The 17,133-nt window shown below is 42.1% G+C and overlaps 1 protein-coding gene across 3 annotated transcripts in view; it reads left to right on the plus strand.

The window, feature by feature from the left end:
- Positions 1–17,133, plus strand: part of PHF20 (PHD finger protein 20) — a 185,859-nt gene that overhangs the window by 86,192 nt on the left and 82,534 nt on the right. For all 3 annotated transcript variants that reach the window (XM_033186275.1, XM_033186276.1, XM_033186277.1), the window contains 5 exons: positions 1,247–1,326; positions 5,979–6,366; positions 12,343–12,456; positions 13,836–14,015; positions 14,531–14,710. In XM_033186275.1, the coding sequence (XP_033042166.1) occupies positions 1,247–1,326; positions 5,979–6,366; positions 12,343–12,456; positions 13,836–14,015; positions 14,531–14,710 (942 nt within the window). The remainder of the gene's footprint in view (positions 1–1,246; positions 1,327–5,978; positions 6,367–12,342; positions 12,457–13,835; positions 14,016–14,530; positions 14,711–17,133) is intronic.

Genomic DNA, 17,133 nt, shown 5'->3' on the forward strand with positions numbered 1-17,133 from the left:
CCAAGCGTGACTAATTTTTGGGGTTTTTTTTTGTTTTTTTTTTGAGACGGAGTCTCGCTCTGTTGCCCAGGCTGGAGTACAGTGGCGCGATCTTGGCTCACTGCAAGCTCCGCCTCCTGGGTTTACGCCATTCTCCTGCCTCAGCCTCCCGAGTAGCTGGGACTACAGGCGCCCGCCATCGTGCCCGGCTAGTTTTTTGTATTTTTTAGTAGAGATGGGGTTTCACCGTGTAGGCCAGGATGGTCTCGAGCTCCTGACCTCGTGATCCACCCATCTCGGCCTCCCAAATTGCTGGGATTACAGGCTTGAGCCACTGCGCCCGGCCATTTTTTGTATTTTTAGTAGAGACAGGTTTCACTATGTTGGCCAGGCTGGTCTTGAACTCCTGACCTCGTGATCCGCCTGCCTCAGCCTCCAAAGTGCTGGGATTACAGGTGTGAGCCATGATGTTCCTTTTGAAACTTAAGAGCTGTTACTGCCCCCGATCCCAGAACATAAAGATTAAATTATAAAAGTGAAAAATTCACCAAGGAATAAGTCTGCATTTTCCTCACATTCTTAATTGTTTTACTGCTCTTTGTTCTTCACTTAAATTCAGTGCAATTTTTTTTTATTTTTTATTTTTTATTTATTTTTATTATTTTATTTTATTTTATTTTATTTTATTTATTTTATTTTTTTTATTTTTTTTGAGACGGAGTCTCACTCTGTCACCCAGGCTGGAGTGCTGTGGCCGGATCTCAGCTCACTGCAAGCTCCACCTCCCGGGTTTACGCCATTCTCCTGCCTCAGCCTCCCGAGTAGCTGGGACTACAGGCGCCGCCACCTCACCCGACTAGTTTTTTGTAGTTTTTTTAGTAGAGACGGGGTTTCACCGTGTTAGCCAGGATGGTCTCGATCTCCTGACCTCGTGATCCGCCCGTCTCGGCCTCCCAAAGTGCTGGGATTACAGGCTTGAGCCACCGCGCCCGGCAATTTTTTTTTTATTTTAATGAAGCATCTAAAAGTGAGTTTATTTTTTCTGATGGATTTCAATTTACATAGGTAGAAAACTGTGTAATCTTAACTAAGAAATGAAGACAAGCATACTGTTATCTTGGACATAAGTAAGACTGAATATGATTCTTAAACAGTTTTAAATGCCTATGAGATTAATGTAGTTGGAGATCCCTTGTGTTTATACTTTGAAAAGTTACCACTTTCATGAAATTGTGAGTTAAAATCATGATATCTTCTTGAATTTTAGGTACTTACACTGTGAAATTTTATGATGGAGTAGTTCAGACTGTCAAACATATTCATGTCAAAGCTTTTTCCAAAGATCAGGTGAGAAATGTGATTTTGTGCTTTGTGTTATGAATAATGCTAACATTGTAGTTTTGTTTCCTCAAATAAAGACATTACATTTGTTTATGATGGCAAGTGTTTATTTCCTCCATCTGACACAATTTCACCAGAAAATAATACACAGGTTTTCAGAAGTTGTAAATATTTGTCTCTTTGCTGTTTCCTATTTATTTATTTAGAGACAGAGTCCCGTTCTGTCACCCAGGCTGGAGTACAATGGTGCAATCTTGGTTCACTGCAACCTCCACCTCCTGGGTTCAAGCAATTCTCCTGTCTCAACTTCCTGAGTTGCTGGGATTATAGGCACATGCCACCAGGCCTGGCTGAATTTTTTTGTATTTTTAGTAGAGACGGGGTTTCACCATATTGGTCAGGCTGGTCTCGAACTCTTGACCTCAGGTGATCCACCCACCTCAGCCTCCCAAAGTGCTGGGATTACAGATGTGAGCCACTGTGTCCGGCCACTGTTTCCTTTTAACAGAGATTTTTTTTCAAAAGTGCCAAATACTTGGATACCATTGCCTATATTCTGTTTTCGTCATCTTTTTTCAACAGTGTCTAGTTATTCTTATCTTCTCTCTGTGCCCTGCCCCGCACAAGAGCTGTTAGCCATCACAGGGAACTTGTTGAATTGCTTGAGATAGACCTCCAGTATGTTTTCTCTCCATCTAGCTCTGTCTTTTAGCTTAGGACCATTACTTGGTTGTTTACAGAGCTATCATTTGGCACAGATTGGGCACTTGTGCTAGATGTGCCTGGTTTGTGAATTTGGTATCCTATCGTTCCAGTCACCATGCATGTATTTGCCTGAGCATGGGGCCTCAGTTTTGATACTGGAAATATGGTTTGCATAAATATGGGCCATCTAGAAGTGTTGCCTACTTTCTTCATGATTTTTCCCCTTTTGTCTTTTTTGTGTTTATGTATTAATAGTTGAGGAGAAAATAGAGATCAAAATTTGGATACTGGTGTTTTTAAAAATCCTGATTATTACTAATTTCAGCTGTTGAGACAGCTAATTTAGCAATTTAGTAAAAGATTTTACCACTGAGGCATCGTAACTGGTTACTCATCTGCTTGGATGGCAGTTGATGTGACAATATTTGATGATGCTATAACCTGTTGTGTCTTTGGTTTTTTTTTTTTTTTTTTTGAGACAGAGTCTTGTTCTGTCGCCCAGGCTGGAGTGCAGTGGTGCAATCTTGGCCTAGTGCAACTTCCCCGCCTCCCCAGTTCAAGTGATTCTGCTGCCTCAGCCTCCCAAATAACAGAGACTAGGTGCGTGCTACCATGCCCAGTTCATTTTTTGTATTTTAGTAGAGACAGAATTTCACCATGTTGTCCAGGCTGGTCTCAAACTCTTGAGCTCAGGCAATCTGCCCCCCTCGGCCTCCCAAAAGGCTAGGATTACAGGCGTGAGCCATTGCGCCTGGCCCTCTGTTGTGTCTTTGTGATGATGAAATGATTCTACTTATCACAGATTCTTAATGAATTCTTCTGTATGTATATTTGTAAGTTTTTTTTTTTTTTTTTTGAGACTGAGTCTCCCTCTGTCACCCAGGCTGGAGTGCAGTGGCCTGATCTCCACTCAGTGCAAACTCCGCCTCCCAAGTTAAAGTGATTCTCCAGTCTAAGCCTCTCAATTTGCTGGGATTACAGGCGTGTGCCCCCACACTTGGCTAATGTTTGTATTTTTAGTAGACGGGGTTTCACTGTGTTGGCCAGGCTGGTCCTGAACTCCTGACCTCAAGTGATCCGCCCACCTTGGATTCCCAAAGTGCTGGGATTACAGACATGAGCCTCTGTGCCCAGCCTAATCGTAAGTTTCTAAAGATTTTTTTTTGAGATGCAGTCTTGCTCTGTCACCCAGGCTGGAGTACAGTGGTGCAGTCTAGGCTCACTGTAACCTCCACCTCTCGGGTTCAAGTAATTCTCCTTCCTCAGCCTCCCGAGTAGCTGGGACTACAGGCATGTGCCACCATGCCCAGCTAATTTTTGTATTTTTAATAGAGACGGGGGTTTCACCATGTTGGCCAGGCTGGTCTTGAACTCCTCACCTCAGGCGATCTGCCTACCTTGGCCTCCCAAAGTGCTGAGATTACAGGGCATGAGCCACCATGCCTAGCTGCTTCAAAGGATTTTGATACATGATACCTTTGAGGTAACCTCAAAAGTTACCTTTTGCTGATTTGCCTTTTGCTGATTTTCCTCTTCAGAAAATTAACAACATTATTACATAAAGCTTTGGCCCTGATAATGCTTTTTCTTTGATCACTTGCCTCTCAGGCATGTAAGGAGCCATACAGTAGTCTAAAACATTATTTTGGTCTTAAATTTGGCAATATTTGTGTTAGGTTTGTGGAACGAGTTAATAGAGAGGACATAATTATAAACTTGTCCAGAATTGGCAGATTATATCCAGAACCTTCCCAAGTGGAAGTCCAGGGCTCCAGATAACAGTTGTTCATCTATTTACTCTGTGTTCTCAATAAATTGATGGAGAGCGTTCACAGTGCTTTGGCCTGGAGGTGGTGCCTTACCTGGTGAGGATTTTTGGGTGCCATGCTTCATTTCTCATTTCCCAGTGGCCTCTGAGTGTCTGACCTTAGCCCAGTAGGCCCTTAAGCACAGGCCCATGGCTCCTGGACTTGGCTTCTTTTCCAAGAGAGTACAGTGGTTTGGCTATAGTAATCTGTCATGGGCAATTTCAAAGGTTTTTTCATGGAGTTTTTTTTTTTTTTTTCTGTAGGACTGCACTGTCTTATAAATGTTTTGATAGTCTCTATATTAGTAACACTTATGTTTTTAGCTTACTGTAGAAAATTAGAAAAGTACAAAGCACAAAGAAAATAAAAACTCTATTATTCCATCAAACAGATATAATTGTTCTTAACGCTTTGGTGTATAACATGGCTTAACAATTTGGTGTATATATCTTTCTGTGTTTTTTATTAAACATATATATGTGTGTGTATCTATTTCTTTTCAAAATTGAAGTTGTGGTACATTAATATAGTACTGTTCTTTTAACTAACATTTCCTCAAGTTCCTTAATATCCTGAGAATATGATTTTTCACAGCTATGTAGTGTTCTGTAATATGTGTGGAACTGTACTTTGTGTAACCAATTCCCAAATGGTCATTAAGGATATTTGTCAACCAGGTACACAAGTCTGATTATTCTTTTAGCTAACTTTATTTATAGGGGTTTATTCTAGTTCAAAGGTATAACCTTTTTAGTTTTGACTCAAATTGCCAACTCCTCCCTGAACCCCCAACAAGAAGGGCAATTTCAATTTATATTTCTGCTGACCATTACCGGAATGCCTGTTCTCAAACCTGGCTGCTTTCAGAATAATTTGGGGGACTTGAAAAAATATTTCCTTGTTTATTATTTTTCCCTGTAGAACAAATTAAACTTTTATTTGTTGAGTATTTAGGTACTGCTTCCTGCTTCCAGTCAAAACCTATGTGCCTAGTGTGTGCTAGGTGCTGGGGATCCCATATGAACATAGTATGGTGGTCTCTGCTCTTTTGAGGTCCTAGAAGAGAGATATGTACACAAATAAACTTAATTATAGTTTTGGAATCTCTAGAGCTTTCAGACCTGGCATTATTATGAAACAGTCACAGTAGAGGACCCTAGATTTTTAGTGTGAATTTTAAAGAATGTAATGTAGGGAGAACGTAACTAAGAAGCAGTATTTCCTACCAATAGACAAAAACTCCAAGTAGCTCAGGAACCTGGTAGATGGTTTATTGAACTGAGAACAGCCTTTACCTGGTAGAGGAAGCAGAGACCCTGGTTCTGGGTTGGATAATCTTTATAGTTTTCCTGTTCAGCTTCCAGTTATCAGTTTTGTTATTTCTCTAAACAAGACATCAGCACATGCTGGCAAACTGATCAGTTTTGTTATTTCTCTACACAAGACATCAGCACATGCTGGCAAACTGAACCAGGCCTCTGAAAAGCTCTGGGTTAGTATAGTCATGCTGGGGATAAGGAGAGAGCATGAAGGCATTTTCTTCGAACACCTTTGTCAGAAAGATTGCTTTCCAGAATTTTAAGGCCAGGCATGGTGGCTCATGCCTACAATCCCAATACTTTAGGAGGCTGAGGCAGGAGGATTGCTTGTGCCCGGGAGTTTGAGACCAGCCTGGGCAACATAGGGAGACCCTATTGCTACAAAAAATAACAATAAAAAACTTAGCTGGGCATGGTGAAACATGCCTGTGGTCCCAGCTACTCAGAAGGCTGAGATGGGAGGATCACTTGGGCCTGGGAGGTCGAGGCTGCATGAACCATGATTGTGCCACTGCACTCCAGCGTGGGCAACAGAGAGAGACTCTGTCTCAGAAACAAAAACAAACAAAAGCCCAGAATTTTATTTTCTAGTGACTTATTCGTCATAATAAGGGAGATTGCACTGTCTCCAGAATAATTGAATTATTTTAAGGATTGGTTCTCAACTCTTAGTACAGGTGGATATTGTCAGTGGTGCTTTGTGTATGTGACCTGGCATATGTCCTGTTTTAATTTCTTTGTTTGTCTTCATACGTTTGTAAGAAATTCCTAATTTTGTATTTACAAGTAATCACGAAGTGTTTCATTGCTATTTTGCTCATTTTAGAATATTGTGGGTAATGCTAGGCCTAAAGAAACAGATCACAAAAGTCTTTCATCATCTCCTGATAAACGAGAAAAGTTTAAAGAACAGAGAAAAGCCACAGTGAATGTGAAGAAAGACAAAGAAGATAAACCCTTAAAGACAGAAAAGCGACCCAAGCAACCTGATAAAGAAGGAAAGTTAATCTGTTCTGAAAAGGGGAAAGTGTCAGAGAAAAGTCTTCCCAAGAACGAGAAGGAAGACAAGGAAAACATTTCAGAAAACGACAGGGAGTATTCTGGAGATGCCCAAGTGGATAAGAAACCTGAAAATGACATTGTGAAGAGTCCACAAGAAAACGTGAGGGAACCCAAAAGAAAACGAGGCAGACCCCCTTCCATAGCTCCTACTGGTGAGTTTTTCAAGTGGGCTCTGCAGTGGGCAATGCCAGAGTATTCTTCTGTGGCCCTTTGTGGTTCTTTGTAACTTGTATACTTCAATCCTTTGTTTTTGTGACTGATTTTGAGTTTTCTTATGATCTGGAAACAAGTTGTGTTCATGAAGCTGAATTTAAGTGAGGCAGATATCCAAGTGAATCTAAGTTGGGAAGTGTGTTCGTAACTGAGCTTCCTAAAGTAGTGGTTAACTGTTGACTGGATACTTCAGCTTATATGATAAACCTGATAAACCAAGGACTTTTGCTTGTGCTTTTTCAAATGATCTCAGTTTGAGTCAGCTTAATAGAACCTGGAATCAGGAAATAGAGTTCTAATGAGACAGACGTGAAAGAAAAGTAGTAAAAAGGTATGGGCTTCTGAAGGGGACGAGGACAAAGGAACACTGGAACTAGAAAAGCATGGGTGCATTTTGAAATTGAGCTCTTTGGAGAGTGATTATTGATTAGAAATTTTCACAGTCTAAATAAAAAGCCGAGATAGCTAATTTGTAAGAGTCAAGGTTAGAGGGTATAGATTTAGGGAAGAATGAAGTTATTAAAAAACTTAAAATTTGGACTTCTTCTAGAATAACCAAGAATGAAACAAGCCCTGATTCCTTCCTAAGTCAAACACTCGTTCTCCAAATCAATTCAGTGGCATGAAGAGTCCCCTGGGTCTCTAGACTGAGTGTGCCGTTGATTAAATATGTGCAGTGATCCTCAGACATTCTTGATTGTGTATTCTTTGTGTGTTCTGTTGAAACTGTGAATCCCCTAGCACGTTTTAAAGCAGTATTTATCTTTTTCTCACAAGTTTAAATAGCTGTAGTGGATATATTTAAAATACAAAACATGAAGGCTGAGTGCGTTGGTGCATGTTTGTTGTCCCAGCTACTCAGGAGGCTGAAGTGGGAGGATTGCTTGAGCCCGAGAATTTCAAACCAGCCTGGGCAATGTAGTGACACCCCATTTCAAAACACACACACACACACACACACACACACACACACACATATTTTCATCAAAACTGTGGAACTACAGATCAAGCCTTTTCATTATTCCCCAATGATGTAGAGAATGCAAAGCCACTCTTCCCTATCAAATCAGACTATCAGACTTAATTTCTGTGGAAAAAATTTTAACTTACGTCACATAAGGGTATTAGTACTCATTGTAAGATAGGAAATTATATAATAGGTTGCTTTGTCTGCATATGAAATAAGGGATCTTCCTCTCTAGTGCTTGTAACTGGGTTTTGCCCTCAAGAGCTGAGAGTGCTGCAACTGTCCCTAGGCCTAACTAGGGCCTATACCTCTGCTGTCTAGTATGGTAGCCACTAGCCGCATGGGGCTATTGACTACTTGAAATGTAACTAGTCTGAATTGAGATGTGCTGTAAGTATAAGTAAATGCTAGATTTCAAATAGTACAAAAAAGAATGTAACATACCTCAATTTTAAAATATTGATTATAGCCAGGCCTGTAATCCCAGCAGTTTGGGAGGTCGAGGCGGCTGGATTACTTGAGGTCAGGAGTTTGAGACTAGCCTAGCCAACATGGTGAAACCCCGTCTCTATTGAAAAATACAAGGAAAAATTAACCAGGCTTGGTGGTGGGTGTCTATAATCCCAGCTACTCAGGAGGCTGAGGCAAGAGAATTGCTTGAAACTCAGGAGGTGGAGGTTGCAGTGACTGAGATTGGGCCACTGCACTCCAGCTTGGGCAACAAAACAAACAAAAAAAATTGATTCCATGTTGAAATGTTTTTAGAAGCTGAAGCTGAGTGCAGTGCCTCATCCCTGTAATCATGCCAGCACTTTGGGAGGCTGTTGAGGGAGGATCACTTGAGCCCAGGAGTTCGAGACTAGCCTTGGCAACATAGTGAGACCTCATCTCTACAAAAAATGAAAAAATTGTCTGAGAGTGGTGGCACGTGCTTGTAGTCCCAGCTATTCCAGAGGCTGAGGCAGGAAGATTGCTGAGCCCAGTTTAAAAAAAAAAAAGAAAAAACAAATTTAGGAAAGGTATTGGATTAAATAAAATAGTATTTAAATTAACTTTTTAAGTTTTTTTTGACAGGGTCTCACTCTGTTACGTAGGCTGGAGTGCAGTGGCGTGATTGTGGCTAACTCCATTCTCCACCTCCTGGGCTCAAGTGATGCTCCTGTCTCAGCCTCCTGAGTAGCTGGGACTATAGGCACATGCCACAATGCCTGGCTAATTTATTTTTTGTAGAGTCAGAGTTTCACTATGTTGCTCAGGTTTGTCTAAATCTCCGGGCCTCAAGCAATCCTCCTGCCTTGGCCTCTGAAAGTGGTGAGATTACAGGCATGAGCCACCATGCCTGGCACTTAAAAACCAAACCCTCTTATGTGATGAGTAAAAAATTTAAAATTCGCTAGGCACGGTGGCTCAGAAATTTGAGACCAGGCTGGCCAACATGGTGAAACCCCATCTCTACTAAAAATACAAAAATTGGCTGGGCATGGTGGTTCAGGCCTGTAATCCCAGCATTCTGGGAGACCAAGGTGGGCGGATCACCTGAGGTCAGGAGTTCAAGACCAGCCTGGCCAACATGGTGAAACCCCATCTCTACTAAAAACACAAAAATTAGATGAGCCTGTAATCCCACCCACTTGGGAGGCTGAGGCAGGAGAATCTCTTGAACCCAGGAGGCAGAGGTTGCAGTGAGCCAAGATCACACCACTGCACTCCAGCTTGGGTGATGAAGTGAGACTCCATCTCAAAGAAAAAAGAAAATTGCATGTGGCTTGCACTCTTAGCATATTTCTGTTGGACAGCACTGGCTTTATGTTCACTGGCTTTCTCAACTGAGTTCTGGGAGAGAAGCCACAATACCCAAGGCATCCTTGATCTGTGATGGATTGACCTTAGTGCATTGAGAATGGTAATAGCTGTATACCACCCTTACAAAAACAGAGAAAATGTATCTCTGTTCAGATGAGGAAACCCAGTTGAGAAAATCTGGAAATTTTAAACCTCCAGGCAGAGCACCATGTTAAGATGTGGGATGAGTGAGAGGCAGGCCCTTTTATGTAAAGTGGGAGAAGGGTAGTTAAAGGCAGTTATTATACAAGGAGGGGTGGAAAATGTAAACTGGCAGAAATCTGACATGTCCTTAACTCAGTTTAGGAAAGAGTATGTGTGAGAACTGAGTGTTTTGAAACTGATTCTCCTTTAGCTATTCATGCCCTGGCTTTTACCCTCCAGAAAGTATGTACAGGAGTAGTTGTACCCCAATAAGCAGACTACTCCTTTGAAGCCACATGACTCCATTGAGATAAGAAAAAGGACATTGGGTTTTTATATTTTTATAAGTGTAGGATTTCATAACGAGTAGGATAAATTTAATATAGAAAGGATGTTTTCCAAGTTTACGGTTAATCCTTGCCCAAGGCATTTGTAAAAACAGATTCCAGCCATGTCTCAGTTCTTTCCCAGTCAGACTGTCTGGATGGGAACCTGGGAATATGAGTTGTTAACAAGCTTCCCATATGACTTATACTGTAAGAAGAGTTTGGGAAACACTCAAGTTCTGTGTAGTCAGCCCGTGTTTATATACAGTATCAAAGGGAAGAAGACTTGCCAAATATCCTATATATTGTTCAAATCCCCTTAAAACATTACTTGGAATAAGTTCATTGATTTGTAGAGCCTTCCTTGAGCACCCTAGATTGTATAGCCTTGATTGGGAACAGGATCTGAGCTATTTAGAGAGGATTGTTTGTATTTTTTTTTTTTTAATTTTTATGTTTTTGAGATGGAGTCTCTGTCTCCCAGGCTGGAGTACAGTGGCACAATCCTGGCTAACTGTAACCACTGCCTCCTGGGTTCAAGTGATTCTTGTGCCTCAGCCTCCCGAGTAGCTGGGGCTACAGAAGCGTGCCACCATGCCTGGCTAATTTTTTGTATGTTTAGTAGAGACAAGGTTTCACCATGTTGGCTATGCTGGTCTTGAACTCCTGAGCTCAGGTGATCTGCCTGCCTCCGCCTCCCAAAGTGCTGGGATTACAGGCACGAGCCACCACACCCAGCTGGCCTGTTTGTATTTATGTTTAATGTGGAATGTGTGGGATTTCCAAGTTCTGTCAGCTGGAACAAAATAATACTGGCACATTGAGAAGCTTGAACACAGGAAGAACCTTGGAGTTCAATGGTCTTCTGGTTTGCTTCCTCACACTTCAGGGCTGTGTCTTGTTGAGCCATTTGACCTACCTGAAGCTACAGGTCTTAGATGAGTCTTTTCTGTCCCTCTTCCCCCTTCTCATCTTTCTCCCTTCCCTTCCTCTTTTCCTCCCATTTACTTCTCTTCCTCCATCTTCCTTTCCTCCTTGCTCTTCTCTCTCCTCCTTTTACTCTTCCTGAGACCCCTTAGCCTTGCCTTCCTGCCCAACTTCCCAGTTCCTTCTGCCTGCCTTTTAAATTCTCATCTTTTCTGATTTGGGGAGAGCTTCTTAAGTGGTAGGTTTAAAACTAAATAGTAAGGGCCAGGCTCAGTGGCTCACGCCTGTAATCCCAGCACTTTGGGAGGCCGAGGTGGGCAGATCACCTGAGGTCAGGAGTTTGAGACCAACCTGACCAACATGGAGTAACCCTGTCTCTACTAAAAATACAAAATTAGCCAGGCGTGGTGGTGCATGCCTGTAAACCCAGCTACTTGGGAGGCTGAGGCAGGAGAATCACTTGAACCTGGGAGGCAGAGGTTGCAGTGAGCTGAGATCGCGCCATTGCAGTCTAGCCTGGGCAATGAGAGCGAAACTCCATCTCAAAAAAAAAATTAATAGTAAGTACTATGCCGGGCAGGTGGCTCATGCCTGTAATCTAAGCACTTTGGGAGGCCAAGGTGGGCAGATCACTTGAGGTCAAGAGTTCAAGACCAGCCTGGCGAACATGGTGAAACCCCATCTCTATTAAAAATACCAAAAAAAAAAAATTTGCCAGGTGTGCCAGGCACCTGTAATCCCAGCTACAGGGAAGGCTGAGGCAGGAGAATCACTTGAACTCAGGAAGCAGAGGTAGCATGGAAGCAGAGGTAGCATTGAGCCAAGATCGCACCACTGCACTCTAGCCTGGGCAGCGGACCAAGACTTCATCTCAAAAAAACAAGCAAGCAAGCAAACAAACAAACAAACAGAAAACTAAATAGTAAGTACTCTTCAAAGGCTTAGCGTCTGTACTGCTCAATTATGTCAGAGCTGGGTTTGCTGGGGACCAGCAGGCTTGCCTGGAACATTGACTATTAAGTAGCATAGTCTCCCAATAATTTTTTTAGGATTGTGTTTAAGAAAATACAGATTCTCGGCTGGATCTCATGGCTCATGCCTGTAATCCCAGAACTTCGGGAGGCCGAGGTGGCTGGATCACTTGAGGTCAAGAATTTGAGACCAGCCTGACCAACATGGGGAAACCGTGACTCTACTAAAATTACAAAAATTAGCCAGGTGTGGTGTTGGGTGCCTGTAATCCCAGCTACTCTGGAGGCTGAGGCAGGAGAATCGCTTGCACCTGGGAGGCGGAGGTTGCAGTGAGCAGAGAGCGCACCACTGCACTCCAGCTTGGGGGACAGAGCAAGACTCCGTCTCAAAAGAAAAAAAAACAAAACCAAATTCTCTTAGACATTTTTCTTGTACCCTCAAAACTAGGCCCAATGCTAAGGTAATTAATGTAGCAAGTAGAGGTTGAAAACTGGAGCTGGATCATAGATTCAGGAGGTCAATTTGCACGATAGATAGATAAGATACTTCCTTATCTCCTGTAAGGAAGTAATTTCTCACTCATTTTACTTTTTTTCTTTTATATTAAGTAAGAATGACATTTTGATGGTCCATTTATAATGCAGTGATTTCTGCATATATATGTTTTATTTGTATATAAAAATGACAGACACTAAGAAATTACGTATCTTTTTTGTGTGGTTTTATAAACATGGTAGCTGTGGATTCAAACTCTCAAACTTTGCAACCAATAACGTTGGAATTGAGAAGACGGAAAATATCAAAAGGATGTGAAGTCCCATTAAAACGTCCTCGGCTTGACAAACATTCATGTGAGTCTCCAGTTTGTTTATGTGTGGCTAGAATTTGACATTGTTTGGGCCAACCTCCTCTATATTCATCCTGTCCCCCATTCCCTATAGGCTCTAATGTTTGTCTCTGGTCACATGAGGTAATGTGAGTGGGACGCAGTTGGATCAGAAGGAGTTTTTGTTAGAAGAAAAATAAATCCCAAAGCACAAACTGTACTAATGCTGGGTTCTGTGGTATCATCTCCATATCCATAAATCACATTTGATTTGGATGCCACTGGAAATTTAATGGCTTAGGAAGGGATGGGTTTCTATGTAGAGTGAAACTTTAAAATTACTACTTATTGGCCGGGCGCAGTGGCTCATGCCTGTAATCCCAGTAGTTTGGGAGGCTGAGGTGGGTGGATCATCTGAGGTTAGGAGTTTGAGACCAGCCTGGCCAACATGGTGAAACCCTGTCTTTACTAAAAATATAAAAATTAGCTGGGTGTGGCTGGGCACGATGGCTCACACTTGTAATCCCAGCACTTTGGGAGGTGGAGGTGGGCAGATCATGAGGTAAGGAGATGGAGACCGTCTTGGCTAACACGGTCAAACCCTGTCTCTACTAAAAAATACAAAAAATTAGCCGGGCGTGTTGGCGGGTGCCTGTAGTCCCAGCTACTCGGGAGGCTGAGGCAGGAGAATGGTGTGAACCCAGGAGGCAGAGCTTGCAGTGAGCCGAGATCGCGCCACCACACTCCAGCCTGGGTGACAGCGAGACTCCGTCTCAAAAAAAGAAAAAAAAAAAAATTAGCCGGGTGTGGTGGCAGGTACCTGTAATCCCAGCTACTTGGGAGGCTGAGGCAGGAGAATTGTTTGAACCTAGGAGGCCGAGATTGTAGTGAGCCAAGGCTGTGCCACTGTCCTCCAGCCTGGGTGATAGAGTGAGACTCTGTCTTACAAAAAATAAAAATACAAAATAAAATACTATTTATTTATTTAAAAAAATACCCTCTGGAGTGAGTTGGCTCAAATATTTAAATAAATTAAAAAAAAAAGTATCCTGTTGGCTCCAAAAAGGATTTGTGATAGCTCGAAGTAAGGCTCTTATAAACCTTATTGACTTTGGAAGTTAGTACATTTGGGAAGCCCCAAAATAGAGCATAGTTGTCAAGATTGGGACATGACCTGGTACATGTTTTCAGACCATGAATCCTTAAAGAAGTGAAATTCTATCCTGGCAGGGATGCTTTGCCCTTACTTAAAACTGTAAAATTTGGTTTTATCACTATTCTAACATTCCAGGAGTCTCTCTGTAAAGTCCTTTTAGAGACATCCAGCCCAGAAATCTGTAGTATATTGCACAGTTATTTCTTCTTGTTGGTCTCTTGACTACAACTCTCTTAATGGTTTAATAGCCCAGGAAAAGTCAAAAAACTACTCGGAAAACACTGACAAAGACTTATCGAGGAGACGTTCCTCCAGGCTATCCACTAATGGGACCCATGAGATCCTAGATCCTGACTTGGTTGTATCAGATTTGGTTGATACGGATCCTTTGCAAGACACGTTGTCTAGTACCAAGGAATCTGAAGAAGGTAAGTCAGTCTGTTCAGGAATTGTCTTGCCAACCTGGTGCCTATTTAGTGAGAATCAATCTAAATCATTGTGTTCTGCCTTCCACAAGTATTAAATTGTCTTGAAATCAAACTATTGAATGGGCTGCAGTGTTTTTATAATGTATTGCTCTTCACTGATGATTTATTCAATAGACATACTTTCTGGATGCATTTGTGGTTGGTTTTGCTTATTTACCACTCAATGTTGGCCTGGAGGTACACTGTTTGAAGAGCCCTGCTTCTCTCTCTCTGCTGCCATCTCATTAGTGCCTTTGTGTTTATACTTCCAGCAATTTCTCCTTTCACTTTAACCTCTTTCTTTGAGAAGCTCACAGGCCAGCCTGTATGTACTGGAACCTGTGAATGTATACTTTTTTGTTTTAAATTAATTCCTTCCTCTAAAAAGTCCCTGGCTTTCTTAGACTGTTGTAGGACTTTCGGTTTCAGAATTGCATACATGTATATTTCCCCCAAACTTTCTTTTTTTCTTCTAGGTCAGTTGAAGTCTACTTTGGAAGCTGGCCAGGTCTCATCTGCACTGACTTGCCACTCCTTTGGGGATGGATCCGGGGCTGCAGGCTTGGAGTTGAACTGCCCGTCAATGGGAGAAAACACCATGAAAACAGAAACGACTTCTCCCCTTGTGGAATTACAAGAGATTTCGACTGTGGAAGGTTCATATTTAGAGTTAAATTAATCCTCTTTTTATATACACTTTTGCTTATGCTTTGTGAACTAAAAAAAAAAAAATGACTTTTCTGTTGATGATTTTCACCTTTTATTAATATTCCCTTATTTTAATGTTATGCTCTTTTCATTTCTGGTTTTCATAATTTGTGTTCCCTCTCTTAGTATGGCTAGGGCTCTATCTATTTTGTTTTCAAATAACTGAGCTTTTACTTCAATTTTCTCTATTGTTTATTTTTTAAAATATCATTGATTTCTGTTTTGATCTTGCTTTCTTCCTTCAGCTTTTTGTAGAACTTTACCTAATTGATTTTAGATCATGCTTCCTTTTTTTTTTTTCATTACCTGGTGAAAAGATCTTTCTTCCTAATATGAGCATTTAAAGTTATAAATTTCCGGCTGGGTGTGGTGGCTCATAATGCCAGCACTTTGGGAGGCCGAGGTGGGTGGATTGCCTGAGGTCGAGAGTTCGAGACCACCCTGCCCAGCATGGTGAAACCCCAACCCTACCAAAAATACAAAAATTAGCTGGGCATGGTGGCAGGCACCTGTAATCCCAGCTACTCAGGAAGCTGAGGAAGGAGAATTGCTTGAACCTAGGAGGTGGAGGTTGCGGTGAGCTAAGATCCCGCCATTGCACTCCAGCCTGGGCAACAGAGTGAGACTCAGTCTAAAAAATAAATAAATAAATAAATAAACAAATAAATAATAAAGTCATACATTTCCTACTGAGCACTGCTTTTGCAGCATCTTACAAATTTTGATAAATTGTGTTTCTATTTTTGTTCAATTTAATATATCTTGTGATTTATTTGTTGACCATGGGTTTCTTAGAAGTATGCTGTTTTAGTTTGAAGTATTTTATGTTTTTGTAGATACCTTATTGCTGTTGATTTCTAATATAGTTTTACTGTGGTCAGAGAACATACTTCGTAGGATTTCAATCTTTTTACATTTGTTGAGATTTAATCTGTGGTCCAGCATATGGTCTGTCCTGGTGAATGTTTCTTTTTTTTTTTTTTTTTTTTTTTTTTTTTTTTTTTTTTTTTGAGGCGGAGTCTCGCTCTGTCGCCCGGACTGGAGTGCAGTGGCCGGATCTCAGCTCACTGCAAGCTCCGCCTCCCGGGTTTACGCCATTCTCCTGCCTCAGCCTCCCGAGTAGCTGGGACTACAGGCGCCCGCCACCTCGCCCGGCTAGTTTTTGTATTTTTAGTAGAGACGGGGTTTCACCGTGTTAGCCAGGATGGTCTCGATCTCCTGACCTCGTGATCCGCCCGTCTCGGCCTCCCAAAGTGCTGGGATTACAGGCTTGAGCCACCGCGCCCGGCCCTGGTGAATGTTTCATATGCACTTGAGAACGTGTATTTTACCGTTGTTGTGTGTTTGTTCTAGATCTGTCAGTTAGATCAAGGTAGTTGATGGTGTTTCTCTGACACATTGATTTTTGTGTTTTTTTTTCCTTTTGGGCTAGTTCTGTCAATTTCTAAGAAAGTGTTGTTAAAATCTCTGTTATTGTAGATTTGTTAATTTCTCCCTTTAATTTTTTCTTTTTTTTTCTTTTTTTTTGAGGTGGAGTCTCGCTCTGTCGCTCAGGCTAGAGTGCAGTGGTGCGATCTCGGCTCACTTCAGGCTCCACCTCCCGGGTTCACACCACTCTCCTGTCTCAGCCTCCTGAGTAGCTGGGACTACAGGCACCCGCCACCACGCCCAGCTAATTTTTTTTGTATTTTTAGTAGAGACAGGGTTTCACCGTGTTAGCCAGGATGGTCTCGATCTCCTGACCTCGTGATCCGCCCGCCTTGGCCTCCCAAAGTGTTGGGATTACAGGCGTGAGCCACCACAACCGGCCTAATTTTGTCATTTTTGCTTTGTGTATTTTGAAGATCTTTTAGATGCATACACATTTATAATTTTTTTTTTTTTTTGGAGACAGAATCTTGCTTTGTCACCCAGGCTGGAGTGCAGTGGTGCAATCTCCATTCACTTCAACCTCTGCCTCCTGGGTTCAAGCAATTCTCATGTCTCAGCCTCCCGAGTAGCTAGGATTACAGGCATGTGCCACCACGTCCGGCTGATTTTTGTATTTTTAGTAGAGACAGGGTTTCTCCATATTGGCCAGGTTGGTCTTGAACTCCTGACTACAGATGATCTGCCCACCTTGGTTTCCCAAAGTACTGGGATTACAGATGTGAGCCACCGTGCCTGGCCTAAATGTAATTGTTGATATGGTTGGGTGTTGGTCTAACATTTGACTCTGTTTTGCCTTTTTTTTTTTTTTTTTAAAGACAGAGTCTTGCTCTATTGCCCAGGCTGGAGTGCAGTGGCACGATTTCTGCTCACTGCAACCTCTGCTTCCTGGGTTGAAGCGATTCACCTGCCTCAGCCTCCTGAGTAGCTGGGATTACAGGCA

Source organism: Trachypithecus francoisi, unplaced genomic scaffold (assembly GCF_009764315.1).
Source record: "Trachypithecus francoisi isolate TF-2019V2 unplaced genomic scaffold, Tfra_2.0 Lachesis_group21, whole genome shotgun sequence".
Lineage (NCBI taxonomy): Eukaryota > Metazoa > Chordata > Mammalia > Primates > Cercopithecidae > Trachypithecus > Trachypithecus francoisi.